This window comes from Schistocerca nitens, chromosome 3, assembly GCF_023898315.1.
Source record: "Schistocerca nitens isolate TAMUIC-IGC-003100 chromosome 3, iqSchNite1.1, whole genome shotgun sequence".
Lineage (NCBI taxonomy): Eukaryota > Metazoa > Arthropoda > Insecta > Orthoptera > Acrididae > Schistocerca > Schistocerca nitens.
The window spans coordinates 602,431,273-602,451,681 of NC_064616.1; the positions used below are offsets into that span (position 1 = coordinate 602,431,273).

The 20,409-nt window shown below is 36.2% G+C and overlaps 1 protein-coding gene across 1 annotated transcript; it reads right to left on the reverse strand.

The window, feature by feature from the left end:
* Nucleotides 1-366: 366 nt before the first annotated feature.
* LOC126249675 (uncharacterized) lies at nucleotides 367-20,044 on the reverse strand. The gene is made up of 4 exons (XM_049951354.1): nucleotides 19,675-20,044; nucleotides 6,074-6,194; nucleotides 3,363-3,503; nucleotides 367-1,709 (listed from the first exon to the last, which is right to left on the reverse strand). Exons 1-4 carry the CDS (start codon nucleotides 19,994-19,996, stop codon nucleotides 977-979), a joined length of 1,317 nt encoding a protein of 438 aa, XP_049807311.1. The 5' UTR covers nucleotides 19,997-20,044; the 3' UTR covers nucleotides 367-976.
* Nucleotides 20,045-20,409: the final 365 nt, after the last annotated feature.

The window sequence follows — 20,409 nt, forward strand, 5'->3', positions numbered from 1 at the left end:
TAACATTAACATTCATACAAGAAAAATAAAAGCATCTAATATCTTACAAAACAATATAGTAATTTTTTTAAAAAAAAACACACATTTAAAATATGTTACAAATCTCCAAGCTGCAATGTTTGAAGCACATAGTGAGATTCTTAAGTATGATCTCCATAAATCTGTTTGTAAATAGTTAATTAAAATTCTAACATTATACAAATTTAACTTCATTCCTTGCAATAATTATATAAAAAATTCTTTGTGCTAAATAAAAGCAGTTACTGTACATTTTTTCAGTTGCTAGGTTATGCATTAGCTACATTAAAAGTTTGTTTAAATAATATACCTTTTTTTAAAAAGGTTTTACATTAAAATACCTGTTAACAGAAATATCCACAGCTTGGCAAATATATGATAATTGAAGCATGGCCTCTTGAATTTTACCACTAACGTACCTTTTCTAAAAAGGTGAAATGACTTTTGAAGTGACTTAAGTGGCATAAACTCCCAAAAAACTAACTACCAAATTGGGCACTGTGGCAATGCATTATTAATACTGCATGCAGTAATGCACTGTAAGTTGTGAAAAATAACAGATAAACAGATGTCTACCATCACTTGAGTAGGTGCTGATGTGAAATAACACTTTCCACAGAACATTAATTGAACAGAAACCTATGATCATACAATAATCATCTTATGCCATCATTGCATTTTGTGAGATAATATAATCTTAAATGACAGCAGACCATTTGATAGCACCATTTACATCCTGGTGCAGGGCACCATCCATTATTAACAGCAGAAATAAAATTTTTTATTGTCAATATACAAGCAACCCCCAATCTGATCATGTTAAGATTTTTTGTAAGAAAATCACATCACGATTTTTAAATATTTTTATCCAGTCACAAAACCTTTAACACTTCTCTGGGGGTATAAATACTGCATGCAGTCTTAACTGACTGTTAAAAACCACCACTTACACTGTCGTCTACAGTTCCATGTATCGTGGCTGAGAAAGGTTTAGTGGAGTAGTAGCACTTTCAGAATCAAAATTTTCAACTTCCTTTGCTTTGGATAGCTGCATGAGAGCCATTGCTCCCATCCATTTCAAATTATCATCTGGTTGGTTACTGGGAGCTTGCCAAACTAAATACCCATCATCTGCTGGAGACTGTTCACCTTCCCTTGCAGCCAACATTAACACTGTTGGCCTCAACTGGTTGGCATCATGGCACTCTTTCATTGGCCTCAACTCTTCAAACATACTGGCAGTACAATCATCTCTGTCATTCCACTGGATTGGTTGAGCCAATTCATTCTTTACCCCCCACAGAGCTTGATCTCTACATGCTTCTCGCAACCATCTTTTCTTTGGTTGTTCAACTCTAATGTCACTGTTCTTCCGAATTTTGCAGGTTTCATGGGAGTACAGTTCACCATTGCCATTTAAAGTTGCAGAATCTGAGTTCACATCTAATTTAAAATTCTGCTTCACATCTCCTGGGATGCAACTTCTTATACAAGTTTGCTCAACATTAATGGTGGCTCTCTGAATGCTAGATTTTTTATGTTGAACATTTTCTTGTTCCATTACTGTTACCAGGCCTTTACGAATTTTTAACTTCTTGCAAGACAAACTGCCATTTTCCACATCATTCCTCTTTGCCTTGTTCCTCCTTTCTGGTTTCTTCGGAGTTCTGTCTTCTCTCTCCTTCCGATACCTTAAACAAAAGTCATTTCTTTTAACATTTCAAAACTATGGAGGTCTTGAGTGACAAACTTCTACAGACAAAATTTAATAACAGTTGGGAAAAACACTATTTTGCATTTCCCAGAAAAATGCAAAAGACAAATCGGAATTAACGGAAAAGGACAAAAAATTTAAAGCAGTTACATTAAATATAGAGTAACAATTTTTTTTAGTAGAAACTGTTGTGCCAGTAATATGGTTCATTAAAAAATTAATCTGAAGTAACTGAATAATCAAATATTTAACTGTATTGGGAGCATAAAATTCTGTTTTGTCAATATTCCTGATAAAGACACAGTTTTAGCCAATAATATATCTGCCTTTAAGTTCATGTCACAAAGATACATCTCCCCCCCCCCCCCCCCCCTCCTTTTCCCATTTCATTTCTTATGATTTAGTTTTGTTTTTCATAATTGTGGTACCATTTGTCATTTATTTGCATTCAATTGTTATTTCATACATTTCACCTGCTCCAGTATAGCAACACAACAGACGTTTAATGACATTTATTACTTAAACAGTTGCCACATTTCAAACGGACTAAGCCAGTTTTTAACATTATGATGAAGAATGGAAAATATGTTGGTGTCAATATATCCTGCATTGAATAACATTTGACTACACACTTCACATTAACAAATAAATATCCACAATATATTCCGTGGAGTTTGTATTGATTTGAAACATCCTGGCAGGTTAAAATTTTGTGCCACATGAGGACTCACACCCAGAAGCAAAGTCATGACAGTAAGTCTCGAGTCATTTCTGGACATTTCATTTCAGTCAGCAGAGCATCTGCCAGCAGAAAAGCAGAAGTTGCAGGTTTGAATCCCATTCTGATATATAGTTTTAACCTGCAAGGTTTTAGAGATATCCTGAAAGCATCTAAACAGAGCAAAAATTTGAATATAACTCACTGGAGCTAAACAGTAATGATTACTTTTGCACCATTGCTTACTCTTATTTCAGTAATGAAAACTAAATTCAGCCATAAAGTTATTTTCTATTTTATATAATTTCTTCATTTATTATTTTGTACACTATGTATGCCATAACTTTTCTTTTACTGATCTCTGTCTGTTTTAACTGAACCTTTTATCAGCTCATTTTTCTGCTCTATAATTGCGTGTGTCATTTCATCCAGTTTCCAATGACTGATCTTAATTCAGATTTGATCTATAGATAACATTAGCATATTATTCAGTTGCAATGTGTCAGAATGGACCCAACCTGCAATCATCTGCACTGTGTATTACATATCATTCTGTGCTTTTGCAATAATGACATTTTCATAAAAATATAACTTTAACTAAACCAAATAAGTGGCAATTTCAGCCATATCTGGAATGTCGTTCCATTTATCTTTCTTAAATCCAAATCTCCATACAATGAGAGTAATTTGGCTTCTCATACATTAAAACAAAACTGAGTGGAATCTTTCAGACGAACCTGCTTCTGTTATATATTATCAACTTTTCCACCATGAGTGTACAACTTCAGTTTGAAAACTAGCTGTACAAGATATTGGTACATGTAAGTAGTGGAAAATAACGGAAAGTTTTTTTTCCATTGAACTAAGCAATAACAAAAAATGTGGAGAAAATAATTTTGAAGATAGTCTCACCTTTCAAGCCAGCGAAGAACATCACTTGACTGTTCTGGATTACACGTAACAGGTCGCAATACAAAATCATCGCTTCGGTGGAGTGTTGCATTCGGATGTTCAGGGCAGTGGCGATTTGCATGAGTGAATCTAATTGTGCACCTGTTTAAATACAAGAAAACTATGAAGCATTGCCAATGGCAGATTTTACAAGTTTGTTAATAGGTCCTGACCTGAAACTATGGGTTGGTAATAACATAACAGTGACCACAATTAGTTGAAAAGATTGTTAGACGATACCATCACTGAGTCCACTTTAACCTTGGTGCTATCCCCTAGGTCAATATAAAACCAAATGGCCCATTTGTAGCTCAGCAGGAAAGCCAAATGCATGCAGTATTTACAAAATGAATTGGATGGGAGTGTATGCAATCTATGACTGCTGTTACACGAGATTTTTACAAACCATTCCTAAAGAAGACTCTTCTGACTCTTCAGCAACAACAGGCCACAAATATTGTTGCATGGTATTAACCTTATATTGTCTTGAGCAATTGTACTTTCAATGCAGAGCTATCCTGTGAGGTAGCTGTACAACCCGCGCGCGCCCGCACACACACACACACACACACACACACACACACACACACACACACACACATCGCGCGCGCGCCCACACACGCGCCCACACACACACACACACACACACACACACACACACACACACACACACACACACACACACACACATATATATATATATTGTTATATATTGTAATGTCCCAACCTGAACACATCTACTTCTAAATAAAGTTTATCCCCTTACATAATCCCACCCTAATTGCACCTTACCTTCTGAAATTCTGTACATGAAGACTCCGTCTGTCATTAAACTCTTTAACTGGCAGTGGAATACGGTTTAGGCAAAATTGCACTTTTTTCACATAGCTCCTGGTTATAAATCTTACATTGTCTGCCATCTTTCCAAAGAGCAGATTTCATCCCAGAATTATGACGCTGAATGGTTGGCAAAGTGAGCAGTTATTGCTGCCATTATCCCTTTGCTGGATTTTTCCTCCCACAAATTTGTGTTGCTGTGAATGTAGCTAAGCATTAGAGGGTGCCGGAAATGGTGAAGACAATATATATTCCAACAATTTTCACTTTCAATAATTTATTTTTCCAACCGCCAAGGCATCTTCCATTATCCTGTTTAAAGAATTTATTGTGCATTCCAAACATTTTCTCACTTATGTGTTCATGCAGTTGTTCAAGGAAACCTTGCGAAGTGTTTGCCAGGTATTGCTGTACTCTTTTCAGCTTAGAAAACAGTGACCACATAAAATTAACATTGTTTTTTGTGCAGGCTCACTGGTTTCTACTTACTACTATAATTGTTTTTTTCTTTCTACCATGGAGTGGTGAACACATATCTCAGTCATTGCAATTGGCACACGAAATTGGTTGAATACTTTTTAAATGACACAAACATTCATTTTCACATTTGGTTTTGTTAGTTATCAATACAACATACACCCATCTTGCATAAAGATTTCCCCTGATAACCTTTCATGTAGAATCTCTTTCAGATGCGCTTATGACATAAGCTGTTTCATACATTCTCATCACCAATTGTCCAACAACAAATTTGAGAGTAGATTTTTACATACAGTTGCAGTTTTAGAATATTCTTCATGCTGCTCATCTTCAAGAGAAATATATCACATTTGAACGCAGCTATCAATTTCTTAATTATTGAAAATGAAGGCCTTAACACCTGAAAAAGCTCCAGAAACTATGAAATTATGTTGGTGATAAACCATCCAAAATAAGGAATATGATAATGGCAAGGAATTCCAATTTACCCATTTGGAAAGAAAATTTGTAAGTATTACAAAAAGGTAAAGAAACAAAACTAATCCACAAATCAAATTAACACTGTTCTTTTACCACATAAAAGGAACAAAATAATACAAAACTTTGTTGCTGTCAGTATCACCTTCATGCTATGTTAAAAACTCATTTTATGCTTGTAGTTGTAGCAACATACAATGTATACGATTTCAGTGAATAAGAGCATTGAAGACAACCCTTCTAAGCTCCCAAAATTTTTATTTTCAGACGGAAAGTGATGAGACATTCATCTGATACAGGAATTTAGGTCCACCTATTACGCAAACAACCAAGCTTTTTAGTGCCAAAACATTTTTGAATATTTGTGCTGTCATAAGCAGACTTCGCCCTCCCCTTCCCCCTCTCGTACCTTTACTATATGGATTTTCGTATTTATATATGTATCAATTTTAAGTCAATCTGCAAATGTTAATTAAGAACATGTATCACATTATTGTGCATGTTTCTGCAACAGATAAAACTGCAAATGAAGACAAAAAAAATTACACTTACAGAGAGATTATTTGCTACCTCTCCAATCAACATGGCAAAACATTTTGCTGCAAATGGAAAGTTATATAATGATGTAAAGAAAGTTCTACAGAATCTAAGTATAGAAAATAAGGTAATATGAAAACAGACCCAAAATGTTTTTAGGTTTAATTTTTATTTCAATAATTATTCCTTACAACATATTTTTATTTTACAGACCAAAATTAAGATCCACGTTGAAGAAGGCACGTTTTGGAGAATTTGGAATCTACAAACTAGCCCATATTCATGAAATTTAATGAAATGAAAGGTCATTCATCAGATTTATAAAATTTAGCACCACTCACCCATTTTCAGAACAGACAAATGGTTTTTCTCCAGTATGCAATCGCTGATGAGTTTTGAGTTGACCACTTTGGGTGAATGCTTTTGTACAGCCTGGATAATCACACATGTAGGGCCGCTCACCTGAAATTTATTACATGTATAAACTAAGCTGCAATAGTGACACTTAAATAACTCCCTTTGGGCTGAAGGAAATAAGCTCTGGTTAATTACTGAATCAATGACATTCCATGAAGGAAAACTGTCTTGTAAAACAACTTGTAATTTTTGATTGAGGCCATGTTAAGAAATTATATTTTTATTTGCTTTAACAATGTACAACTTTCTTGTTGAAAGTGAACTTGTAGGACCTTCCTTAAATCTGTGTAGTTAAACTGTCTTGGTGACAATTTCACATCCCAGTATGTAAGGATGGGAGGGGGTTGGGTGTGAGCTTCGCATTGTTAGAATTGGTTCTCCTAGGAATTTCATGCAAAGCTTCCGTATAAACAGATTCTGGTTGCTTAGTATGTGACACACCAAGAGAGGCTGATGGTTTTATCCAACAGAGGAAACAACTCTGACCACTTACTGATAAGATTATTATCATCATCATCAGTCAAGCCCCTTCTTTTAGGATTTAGGTCACTTTTCTGGAATCACATTCATGCACAACTGCACAAGGGCTTGTATGCTACACCTTATCTGAAGATCATTTTCTTCAGCTTGTACAAGTTGTTGAAGACCGTATCCAAATCTCTACAAGCTCTTTCTTGAGTTCTGAACTACATGGCCATGTATAATTACTGAAAAGTAAAATTAAATCAAACAGTGTTTGACTATTTTGGACTACAGTTTGTGTGCTGCCTTCACAGTTATACAAAATGAAGTGCTTATTCTGTCTTATTTATTTTATTTATTTATTTATTTCATTCGTGTTCTGTAGACCCATTAGCAATAAATCGCTTGGGTGTAGAACGTGTCATTTACATAGATTTGAGACATTTGTTTATAAGGCTAGGTTGTACAATGAATAATATATTACATAGAAAAAATGTTTACAAGAATTGTTTTTTGTAAAAAGTTGCAAATTACATTGAACAGACTTACAATAGATCAAAACCAATTCACATATTCTCATACATAAATTCGTCCAGTGAGTAAATGGTTTTACTTAGAAGATACTGTTTAAGTTGATCTTTAAAAGTAGGTGAATCAGTAACTGACATTTTTATTGCCTGAGGATGCGCATTAAATATTTTTATGCATGAGTAGTGTACTCCTTTTTGCACCATACTTAGATTCTTTTGCTCAAGATGTAGATCATTTTTTACCCTAGTGTCATAGTTATGATACATGCTGTTCATTTCAAAAAGGAAATGGTTTTTACACAAGAAACACGACAGAGAAAATTTACTGAGATACTGTTGTGAGTATTCTCAGTTCTTGGAAGAGTTTCCTGCAGGAATGTCTGTAATTGACACCACACAGAATCCTAATGACTTTTCTGCGCTATGAGGATTTTGTTTGCCTTTGGCTGGTTTCCCCAGAATATAATTCCATAGGCCATCAGGGCATGAAAATAACCAAAATAGGCAGCTTTCAAAATATTTAAGTCACTGAAGGAAGCAATCGCACGAATAGCGTAAATTGCTGAGCTTAGTTTTTTATATAGGTAAGGAATGTGTAAGGACCAGTTTAGATTGCTATTAACAAGTAGACCCAGGAACTTTGTTGACTCCACTCTTGCTAAATTCCTATCATTGTATTTAACATTAATCTCACCTTTGATATTTTGGCTTTTATGGAATTGAATCAATTGAGTTTTTTCAAAATTTAGTGATAATCCATTAGAGGTAAACAAGTTAAAGGTCTCCTGAAAAATTTCATTTACAGTGCTTTCAAGATTAGTATTTGTTGAATTGTCTACCAGAATCGTCGTGTCATTGGCAAAGTAAATTTTATATTAGCCCTTGTACACATTGGAAGGTTATTTATGAAAATAAGGAAAAGTAGAGGACCCAGAATAGAGCACTGTGGGACTCCACAGTTTATTGTGCCCCAAGAAGAGGACACTGGTTCCCATTAGTGTTGTTTACCATGACTTTCTGTTTCCGGTCCTTTAAATAGGAGGCAAGCCACATCTCTGCTTCTCCAGTTAACCAATAAAATTTTGCCTTTCTCAGAAAAATCTCATGCTTTACACCTTAGAGACGCCACAAAAAATTTCAGTTGGAGACATTTTATTATTGATTGATTCAAGAATTGCATTGGTGAAAGAATATGTTGCATCTTCTGTTGAGTTTTTTTTCTGGAAGCTGAATTGACTTTTATTGGGAATATTGTATTTACTAAGATGTTCAAGAATCCTTCTGTGTACAAGTTTCTCGAGAATCTTTGAGAGACAAGTTAAGAGTGAAATAGGACGATAATTGGTTACTTTGTTTCTGTCACCCTTCTTGTACAATGGTTTTACCATGGCACATTTACGTCTGTCAGGGACAACTGTCAGTCTCAGTGATTCATTAAAGATGTGGCACAGGACTTCACAAATGAAAATGTGTGTGTGTGTGTGTGTGTGTGTGTGTGTGTGTGTTTTAACACTTTGATGGAAATACCGTCTATACCAGTTGAGTTTTTGTTTTTCATGGTCCTTATTACCATCTTAATTTCTTCAAGAGTGACAGGAAGCATGCTTATCTGGGGTGTTGCACTAACTTCGCTTCTTTGTAAAAGATTCAGAGCCTCATTTATAGAACCATTACACCCCATTTTATCCGCTGCAGTCAAAAAATGTTTGTTGAAAATTTTTGCAACATTTTCACTGTTATAAATGTATTCCCATTATGTCTAACTTCAATATTTTCTGCATCGTTTGAGTAACTACCAGTTTCTCTTTTAATAATACCCCAGATGGTTTTTATTTTGTTGCCACAATTATCTATTTCTGATTTGAAGAACATACTTTTTGCCTTTATCAGAACATCACTTAAGATCTTACAGTACCTTTTATAATGAGCTCTTATTTCAGGATCATTAGTATTTCTGAGAGAAACATAAAGCAGTCTTTTAGTCCTACATGAAGGTTTTTTTTTTTTCCTTTTGTGAGCCACTGTTTGCTGGTATGGCTCTGGTACTTGTTCTTTGCAGTTCTTAGAGGGAAGACAGCTTCAAAGTGGCACATAAATTCATTTATAAATAGGTTAAATTTGTCATTGACTTTCAGTGCTCTATAAATTGGACTCCAGTCAATGAGTTGAAGATAACTGTTGAAGATCATGAGATTTTCATTATTAATTACCCTAAATGACCTTTTACAGACTTTGTCCTTCTTGTGTGGGCATTATCATTGACAGCTAGCAATTGGCCATCATGATCTGAAAGACCATTTAGCACTTGTTTTACTGTTGCATTGGTGTTTCTATTCTCAACAATGAAAATATTATCTATAAGACTTTAACAGTAGTTTGTAACCCTTGTGAGGAAGTCTACCATGGGTGTGAGGTTGTATGTGTTCATTATATGTAGCAGGTCAGCTCTACTACTATCATAATCTAGAAAGTTAATGTTAAAGTCTCCTAAGATTACAGTATTTTTATTTTTTTAATATATATGGGATAGAAGAGATTTGAGTTGCTTAAAGAACATACATTGCTCCCCTGATGGAGCCCTATACACTGTTACTACAATGAGTGACACGGTCTTGGTGCTAATTTCTATACCACAAGCTTCAAAATGCTGATCAAAACAGTATTTCGTGAGCTCTAGAGATCTATACATTATATTCTTTTTTACATATATAATTACACCACCCTTCTGCACACTGTTTCTACAAAAGTGAGAGGCAATATGATAGCCATCTAGATTCAGCATATTGATACCCTTTTTTACATGGTGTTCAGTAAAACAAAGGATATCAGCATTATCAATAGCATTACTGTCACTAATATTCATTGTCAACAGTTCTAGTTTACTTCTTAGCCCCATTATATTTTGATGGAGAATACACAGTTTGTCACATTTAGTATTGACTTTTTGAGGAAGTGAGTTGCTAGGTTTCAAGATGGGTACATCATGAAAAATATTTGCACAAGGGGTTCCTCATAATGTGCAAGTTACTAAGAATCAACAATGTAACTACAAGTTTCATCACTTGTAGGGATGCAGGACACATTTAGACAGAAGGAGTACTGTGTTCCTCCTACAGTAAATCTGAAAGTTTACCAAGTTTTTTGGTATTGCATGGAATGTTCAAGGATCAGCAGAAAAACGACAGATTATACCAATCAAAATACTCTTACTCTGTTCCTGCTGATATAACTGACTGCAAAGCATGGTCAGGTGTAATGATGTCATGAGACCTTTCCTAGTTTCTGATTTTGCATGGGTATTTTGATTTCAGAACAGTAAATACCACGACAGATTGTAATGGAGGACAATGACCAAAACCTACACACATCTCCAGCACACATCTCAAAGAGGTCTGTATATTTCACTGAATGCTGCTTTACATTAAGGTGCATACACACTAGCCCAACAAAGGCAAACTAATGACAGCCAATGGATTTGCTCAAATGATGGTCACCAATGTACTGGCATTCTGCGTGTCATCCTCACCAAACCAAGGTGCTGGGACAAAAAAAATGTTTAAATGTGTGTGAATTCCTAAGGGACCAAACTACTGAGGTCATCGGTCCCTAGACTTGCACACTACTTAAACTAAGGAGGACACACACACACACACACACACACACACACACACACACACACACACACACACACACACACACACACACCGATGGAGGACTCGAACCTCCAGATGGAGGGGCCACCCAATCCGTGACATGACACCTCACAAGCCGCGCGGCTGTGTTGGGACAGATTTGCCCATGTGGAGTCGCAGTTTGCTGATAACATGTTGAGGTTGCTCCCATTTTGTTATCGTTATAAAGTAGTGTTTTCATAACAATTTTACCAACCAATATTATCAGTGAAGGAACAGATTTAGCATTCTTGCATGTGCAGCGTTTATTTTACTGCAAGCACCTGATCATCAGAAAAAGAAAAAACTACACTGGTGGACTGCTATTAAAAAGTAAAGGACAGTGGTGGGAGACAAAATCAATGTCTGACCTTAACACTGAATTGGAATATAGAATATTTAATAATTTTTTGTGAATGAGAGCTACAGACTTCAAATTATTATTGAATTTTGTAAGCCTTAAAATTTCGAAAAATGACACCTCTTTCAAGAGAGTTGCACATACAGTAAAAAAGATATCCATAAAAATTCCATTTTCTTTTTCACATCATGCAAATTATTTTCTAGCAGCTCACTTCTTTCCCTTCAAGTGTTTAATCTTTTCAATTTCTTTTTACAATTGCAGCTTGCAGGGTCCCACAAACATTCCTGTTCACGATAAAACTATCTGCTTTAATGCTGCCTCAGTATTCCACTCAATACTCCAATATTTATGGACACAATAAATACATACCAGTTCAACAGACACAGCAGATTGCTACTGGACTAAGGAATATTCAATCCAGTGTCCACACTAATATGAGGGCCCCAATCCCAACTCACTGCTAATGCTTTAATGTTACTGCCGGCATTCCGAACCCTGGCCAAGGCCAAAGGCTTCATTGACTCCTATTTATCACCTATGCACACTAAGCAAATTTCTGCCAATGAAGCAGCTGGTTGCCATTTGTTAGGCTACTATGTGACTTAACTGTGTTGCAAAAATGAATTATCAGCAACATTTGAGCCACAGGTCAGAATTTCTGAGACACTCAAGTTCACGTGCAAATCACACGCTTCTGTGATTAACAAAATCCCCATCTGTCCCAACATTACCTTTCTAACAATGGCGAGAATGCCTTTGTCTGGTCACAAAAGTGAAAAGTGAGACTAGATTTCATTTAGATAAGTACAATTTCAGCATGTTGACAAGCTTCATACATAAAAGCCAAAGGTTTAAACCTCCATTAGACACACACACACTCTCTCTCTCTCTCTCTCTCTCAAGGTGAGAAGACTAACCATACAGCTACAAGGGTAAGTGTCAGGGACTCACGTCAATAGTGAGTTTCGACATTAACATCTATTTATAAATAGCTGTTTAACCATGCGTAACACCACGGTCCAAACTAGTAACATATATAATTCTAAGCACCTAAGACATCCCCCCCACTGGGAAAAGCACAAATCGCACCCTGTGGTATACTAAAGATCAATCTGTTAAAATCCAACCCAATTTCCTATTCACAAATTTTGTCTTCACCAACTTGTCTCATTTAAACTTAACCTAGACCACCATCTATATTTTTAAATGAGATGATAAAGTCAGTAACATGTTCCATGGATCATTTTGCACGAAAGATAGTAATGATGTGGAATGAGTCCTTATAAATTCACATCGCAAATTTGTACATACAATTACATGATGACATCTTTTTTCTTTCTTTTTTTAAAAAAAGAAAGAAAATACGCACATGTGAGTTAGTAATTCCTACCCACCACCTTTTACACATTACAGTAATAAGAGTTGTTAAGGAGAAACTTTCTCAGTTTGCCATCAAATTTTATTTTGACACCTATAAGACATTTTATATCGCTGAGTACACGACAAAAAATTTTGGTTGCAGCTTTGTGCCCCTTTCTTGTGCTAAAGACAACCCTATTGTCGGGTAATTAATGTCTTTTTTTCCTTCTGGTTTTGTAATTATGTATGGCATTGCTCCTTTTTGAACTAGTTGGCTGTTTACAACAAATTTCATTAGGAAATACATATAGTGTGAAGCAGTAGTCAGAATGTCCAACACACACAGATGTCTACAAGATGACCTGGGTGAGCACCACGTATTATTCTCACATCACATTTTTAAGCATGTAGATGTACAGAACTGAATATGTTGGGTCTTTTTAAAATTGATGGTGAGATTATTAATGGAAAACCAGTCAATGACACTTTCAAGAACTTTTTTTACAATTTCCTTTTGTACATATGCTTGGATTGATTACAACACTAGTGTCACCTACAAAACGAACAAATTCTTCATGTTGTATAGTAGACGGAAGATTGTTTACACATATGAGGAAAATTGGTGGACATAAGACTGAACCTTTAAGAACCCCATACGTGATTTCTCCTCAGTCACAATCATGTCCCTGGACTATATTGCTTGAATTACTTTCTGCATTCTTCTGGTTAGATATGGCATTATCTATTGGTTGGTTAGACCATCAATCCCATAAAAAGTTAATTTATCCAGGAGAATAGTGTGATACACACAGTCAGTCAAATGCTTAGAGGTCACAGAAAATACAAACTGCTGCTATTTTATTATTTAATTCTTATAAAATCTGGTAGTGCACATGTAAATGGTATTCGCGGTAGAGCAACCCATCTGAAACCCAAACTGTGACTTGCTAAGAATACTATTTTTGCCAAGGTGAGGTACTATACTAGGATACATCATCTCAAAAATTTTGGAGTAGAAATAACTTGTGTGTCCATCAGTAATTATTTGTACAAATTCCTAATGAAATGCACCACCACCACCACCACCACCACCACCACCACCACCACAAAATGCCATACTCCTCAAAAACGTTAATAAAGCAACTGTACAAATACTTTTGAAAAAAGTTTCTCTCTAACACAGCAGGAACATTATCAGGCTGCATTATACCAATTTTTGATGAAAATGCAGGAATTTTCTTTGATTTTACTCTAACAATCACTCTGCTATTTGCAGAGAGTAATTTGGGATATAGTGAAAGATTTTTCAAATGTTCATGCTGAGAATGTCACAAATGAAACTTCCTGGCAGATTAAAACTGTGTGCTGGACCGAGACTAACTCAGGACCTTTGCCTTTCACGGGCAGGTGCCCGCGAAAGGCAAAGTTCCCGAGTTCGAGTCTTGGTCCGGCACAAAGTTTTAATCTGCCAAGAAGTTTCATATTAGCGCACACTACGCTGCAGAGTGAAAATCTCATTCTGGAATGTCACACATATCTAACAAATTTAGCTGTTGCCCCTTCCTTAGTTGGTGAAAAAACAGCATTTGTTTACTTTATGCGCAGATTATGTACTGCACGCATTACCCTCGACATAGTAAAAGTAAATATCCAAACACAGCATTAGAATTAGAGACAAATTGCCACATATGTTAGAATATCATATCAAACATGACATGGTTTCAGGACTTCCTGCCACCCTGATAGAGTTTCCATTCAGTGAGAATTCTTTATCTGAAGATGCTCACAACTAATCACTCCTCTATCAGAAATTCCACTATTTATTTGCATAATTTTGTTTGTTTTGTTTGAGTGATTTTTGTTAGGTCTGATTGTGTGTCATGGCCAACCTAGGTGGTATTGCCACGGGCTTTTGTTGTTATTTTTGTTTTGGTTTTATTCCATTCCAACTGTGATGTTTTGTCTGTTGGATATTTATGGAAGGTCGGTAGCATATTAAATAATGTAGTGTATATAAACTATTTAGATTTTTGAGTTGTTGCGGTTTTGGTTCCACTTTTCAGAGTTGTAAGCATTGGGTTTCTTGGTATCAAAAGCTCCAGTTGAGTTGACATATGTATAGAGAGATGTCCGATTCCACTTTTTGGGGATGTAGGTGTTGGTTTTTTGGTGTCTATAGTTGCAGTTGAGCTATATATGTGAAGATAAATGTCCTATGCCTGTGGTTTTGTTGGTGTAGTAGAATGCTATAATTTAACTTTTTAGATATCATTTGTTTTAGGATTGTGCAGTGGTTTTTTTTTTTTTTTTTTTTAATTGTTGTATATTTAGCTTGTCCCCGTGCTAGCCCCCAATTTTCTGCGGCTGTCCTGTTAACTTCATTTTATTTTTGGAGTGAGACATTGTGCCATTTTGTTCACAATTTGTTGCGTGTGTGTGGGCGCGTGTGGCCCCTTGAGTTTTAACATCATTGTCACAATACTATATACTGTGGAACTAGCTGTTTATGCCATATTAATGACTGTGGTTCAAAGCAAATGGAGGGAACCTGATGCTTCTATGACGCCAATAACACTTACTTGAAATTTAAAGGCAACTTATACTGCTTCAATATTTGTTTTAGAAAAGTTGAGTTTTCACAAGTACTGCATTTTTTAGCTGTGTCACTGTTCTTTCCAGGGTATGATATGTTTGGACTGATTAAGATGTACAATCAAGAGACATTACTGAGCATAACTTTTTTAAGAATTCTAATATTCAAACACCTAAATCGTTCAGGAGCACTCATACCGCCACCCACATCGTGCACTCATTTGTAAAACCTGTACAATTTTCGGAATTAATTTAATGCCAATAGTTGTAGTTTCACTGCTAAATGAATTGTCTAATTACCTACTTTATTATGCACAATTATGTCAGCAGTTTATAACCACATTAATTATTTTCTTTGTCAGCAACTGAAGGTTTGATACAAATTTTTCTCAAGTTAACAACATGAGAAAAGTTGTTTGGAACACTTATCTATAGTGTAGTCCAAAATATACGTTTGGTTGAATGAGAATCTGGTTGCAAGTTAACACAGAAAACAAATGTGAATGCGAAAGAAGGGCTGTGATGATAAACAGACCTGTCACTACATTCCCTCTGTATTCATCATTATTTCCATTGCAAAACCTTAATGTCAATATGTATTACATAAAAAGTTTGAGTATATTGTTGCATAGTATGGAGGTCTACATATATGAAAAGTGGATGGTTGCAGGTCACTAACTTTAAAGTAGGAGAATCATTACCAGACAATACTTTTTATGACATCAGGACTGTTTCTAGAAACAGACTTCATTATTTACCTTCTATGGTCCATCAAATTAGATAATATTTTTTAGTTTTGTGTTGGAATCATAGCTACAGTCTAGTATATGAAAATGATTGTAACCTTTTGAAAAGCCATATTTAAACTTAACTTCTATTCTCTTTAATTTACAGATAAAAAAAACTGAAGCCACAGTTTGGTTGATGCACTAAAACTCTGAACAGCAGATGCAATTTCAGTAGATGTCGTAACTTCTTAGTATGAAATGAAATGTCGTGTGACGAGGGCCTGCCATCAGGTAGACCGTTCGCCTGGTGCAAGTCTTTCGATTTGACGGCACTTCGGCAACTTGCGCGTCGATGGGGATGAAATGATGATGATTAGGACAACACAACACCCAGTTCCTGACCGGAGAAAATCTCCGACCCAGCCGGGAATCGAACCCGCGCCCTTTGGATTGACAGACTGTCGCGCTGACCACTCAGCTACCGGGGGCGGACACTTCTTAGTATGAAAGTACTTCGACACTTGGCCCACAAGTTTACAATTCATTGCTCATCATTTTCAATATCAAGCGCACAATGCAACACCTTTTACAGAGTCAGCACATGGGCAATTTATTATAATCTTCCTCTTCAAATTTAATTTATTTTGATATGATTATGTGCCTCTTTACACAGCTGTCCGTCAAATTGGGCAGGCTACCTGCAGTATCCTGGATATACTAAAAGGTATCAGATAGATTATATAATGTTAAGACAGAGATTTAGGAACCAGGTTTTAAATTTTAAGACATTTCCAGGGGCAGATGTGGATTCTGACCACAATCTATTGGTTATGAACTGCAGATTGAAACTGCAGAAACTGCAAAAAGGTGGGAATTTAAGGAGATGGGACCTGGATAAACTGAAAGAACCAGAGATTGTAGAGAGTTTCAGGGAGACCGTGAGGGAACAATTGACCAGAATGGGGGAAAGAAATACTTTAGAAGAAGAATGGGGATGAAGTAGTGAATGTTGCAGAGGACGAAGTAGGTAAAAAGGCGAGGGCTAGTAGAAATCCTTGGGTGACAGAAGAAATACTGAATTTAATTGATGAAAGAAGAAAACATAAAAATGCAGTAAATGAAGCAGGCAAAAAGGAATACAAACGTCTCAAAAATGAGATCGACAGGAAGTGCAAAATGGCTAAGCAGGGATGGCTAGAGGACAAATGTAAGGATGTAGAGGCTTGTCTCACTAGGGGTAAAATAGATACTGCCTACAGGAAAATTAAAGAGACCTTTGGAGAGAAGAGAACCACTTGTATGAATATCAAGAGCTCAGATGGCAACCCAGTTCTAAGCAAAGAAGGGAAGGCAGAAAGGTGGAAGGAGTATATAGAGGGTTTATATAAGGGCGATGTACTTGAGGACAATATTATGGAAATGGAAGAGGATGTAGATGAAGATGAAATGGGAGATAAGATACTGCGTGAAGAGTTTGACAGAGCACTGAAAGACCTGAGTCGAAACAAGGCCCCGGGAGTAGACAACATTCCATTAGAACTACTGATGGCCTTGGGAGAGCCAGTCATGACAAAACTCTACCATCTGGTGAGCAAGATGTATGAGACAGGCGAAATACCCCCAGACTTCAAGAAGAATACAATAATTCCAATCCCAAAGAAAGCAGGTGTTGACAGATGTGAAAATTACCGAACTATCAGTTTAATAAGTCACAGCTGCAAAATACTAACGCGAATTCTTTACAGACGAATGGAAAAACTGGTAGAAGCGGACCTCGGGGAAGATCAGTTTCGATTCCGTAGAAATGTTGAAACACATGAGGCAATGCTAACCTTACGACTTATCTTAGAAGAAAGATTAAGAAAAGGCAAACCTACGTTTCTAGCATTTGTAGACTTAGAGAAAGCTTTTGACAACGTTAACTGGAATACTCTCTTTCAAATTCTGAAGGTGGCAGGGGTAAAACACAAGGAGCAAAAGGCTATTTACAATTTGTACAGAAAACAGATGGCAGTGATAAGAGTCGAGGGGCATGAAAGGAAAGCAGTGGTTGGGAAAGGAGTGAGACAGGGTTGTAGCCTCTCCCCGATGTTATTCAATCTGTATATTGATCAAGCTGTAAAGGAAACAAAAGAAAAATTCGGAGTAGGAATTAAAATCCATGGAGAAGAAATAAAAACTCTGAGGTTCGCCGATGACATTGTAATTCTGTCAGAGACAGCAAAGGACTTGGAAGAGCAGTTGAACGGAATGGACAGTGTCTTGAAAGGAGGATATAAGATGAACATCAACAAAAGCAAAACGAGGATAATGGAATGTAGTCAAATTAAATCGGGTGATGCTGAGGGGATTAGATTAGGAAATGAGACACTTAAAGTAGTGAAGGAGTTTTGCTATTTGGGGGAGTAAAATAACTGATGATGGTCGAAGTAGAGAGGATATAAAATGTAGACTGGCAATGGCAAGGAAATCGTTTCTGAAGAAGAGAAATTTGTTAACATTGAGTATAGATTTAAGTGTCAGGAAGTCGTTTCTGAAAGTATTTGTATGGAGTGTAGCCATGTATGGAAGTGAAACATGGACGATAACCAGTTTGGACAAGAAGAGAATAGAAGCTTTCAAAATGTGGTGCTACAGAAGAATGCTGAAGATTAGATGGGTAGATCACATAACTAATGTGGAGGTACTGAATAGGATTGGGGAGAAGAGGAGTTTGTGGCACAACTTGACTAGAAGAAGGGATCGGTTGGTAGGACATGTTTTGAGGCATCAAGGGATCACAAATTTAGCATTGGAGGGCAGCGTGGAGGGTAAAAATCGTAGAGGGAGACCAAGAGATCAATACACTAAGCAGATTCAGAAGGATGTAGGTTGCAGTAGGTACTGGGAGATGAAGAAGCTTGCACAGGATAGAGTAGCATGGAGAGCTGCATGAAACCAGTCTCAGGACTGAAGACCACAACAACAACAACCTGCAGCTAAGACGTACCTGCAAACATGTTGCAAGTTGTTTCTGTTTTACGCAAGTGTATCAAAGCCTACTTCTAGTTACAGATAGTCACACCATTTACTTCAAAAGCTTACATCCACTTCTGAGATTCTAAGCATATATAAATAATTAGTCATGAAATACAAACTTGTCCGATAATTTTTATATTTTTGCAGAGAGGAAAATCATGATCACTTGTTGCCACGTATATAAAGTAGGCCTAAGTTTAATTTATGTCAGCGTATACAGTTTGCTAGTATTTAGTATAGATAATGTAACCAAATATCCTTGGAACCTCTTGAGTCTTATCCAAATAACGTGGTCAATTTCTGGGCAGCCTTGCAGAAGTAATAGCACAGTAAAAAGTATCTAGGGATTGTTCAATTACAATTGCATTTCACAGCTACTTACATAGCTTCAGTGCACTAATCAGAATATATTGCAATGTGATTAATAAATCGAATGTGAAATTACATTAAGAGAAAAAAAGTGTTAAATTTACTTTGACAAATTTCGAAATATTAGCAGCAAATTACTTCCAGTCCCCATGTGAAATGCATAGCTACAGTGAAGTTGTCAACAAAGAATTTTGACAATATGTAGTTTTCCTGATATAATGCATGCCATCATTCATTAATCGTCATAGTTATGTGTGTCACATGCGATTAACATTTTTTGCAACCCCCCCAAATAAAACCAAAGCTAAATACTGGAAAGGTTTCTTATGTTGCCTGGATCGTTATATTTTTAATTGTTTTGTTTTCCCCTAATCTGAATGAAGAATTAGTTTACACAAATCACTGACAACTCCATATAAACACAGAAATTACCTGTGTGTGTCCTTAGATGTGCTTGGAGAGATTTCTCTCTAGGAAACACCCTATTACAAAATCGACATTTTATAGCGCTCGGTGATGTTGAACCTTCATATATTAAGTTTGTTATCGTATCTGCCCTTGGCCTCCCTCTTTTGCTCTCATGTCTCGTGGTCAGTTCTGATGAGGAGCTGCACGAGCTAGTAGGACTAAGCTCGATTTTTGGACCATCTCCACTCCAGCTCCAGTTCCAGCTATATGTATCATTAGTAACTATTTCATTGTAATTCAAAACATCATCACCATTTGATACATTGCCAGTGGTGTTCAGCGGCATTTTGATGCACAAGACACAATTATACCTTGTTCACTTCCACCATGTACAACACGAATCATACTACTCTTGCCGCCAATTACTGTTTACAAATTTACGCGCGTTTCTCTTGCCGCTCCTATTGGCTATTTTGGAATGGAAGTAGTTTGTTACGAAAATATCGTAGAAAATTGAGGTATCGAACTCCAAACAAAATTCTGTTCTTTAAAAGAAAATAGTCAGCTTCAAGTGAAACAATGTTACATCAGTTTTGAAGAGTGATAAAGATTTTCTTCTATGTAGCAGCAACCCACGACTACAATTTCCCGCCAAGCATTTGAAAACATGAAGAGTATTTAGTGTTCCAATACAATTTGAATTATGTTAATTTAATTAATTTATTATTAAAGAATTTACATTCTATTGTCTCTAATTAT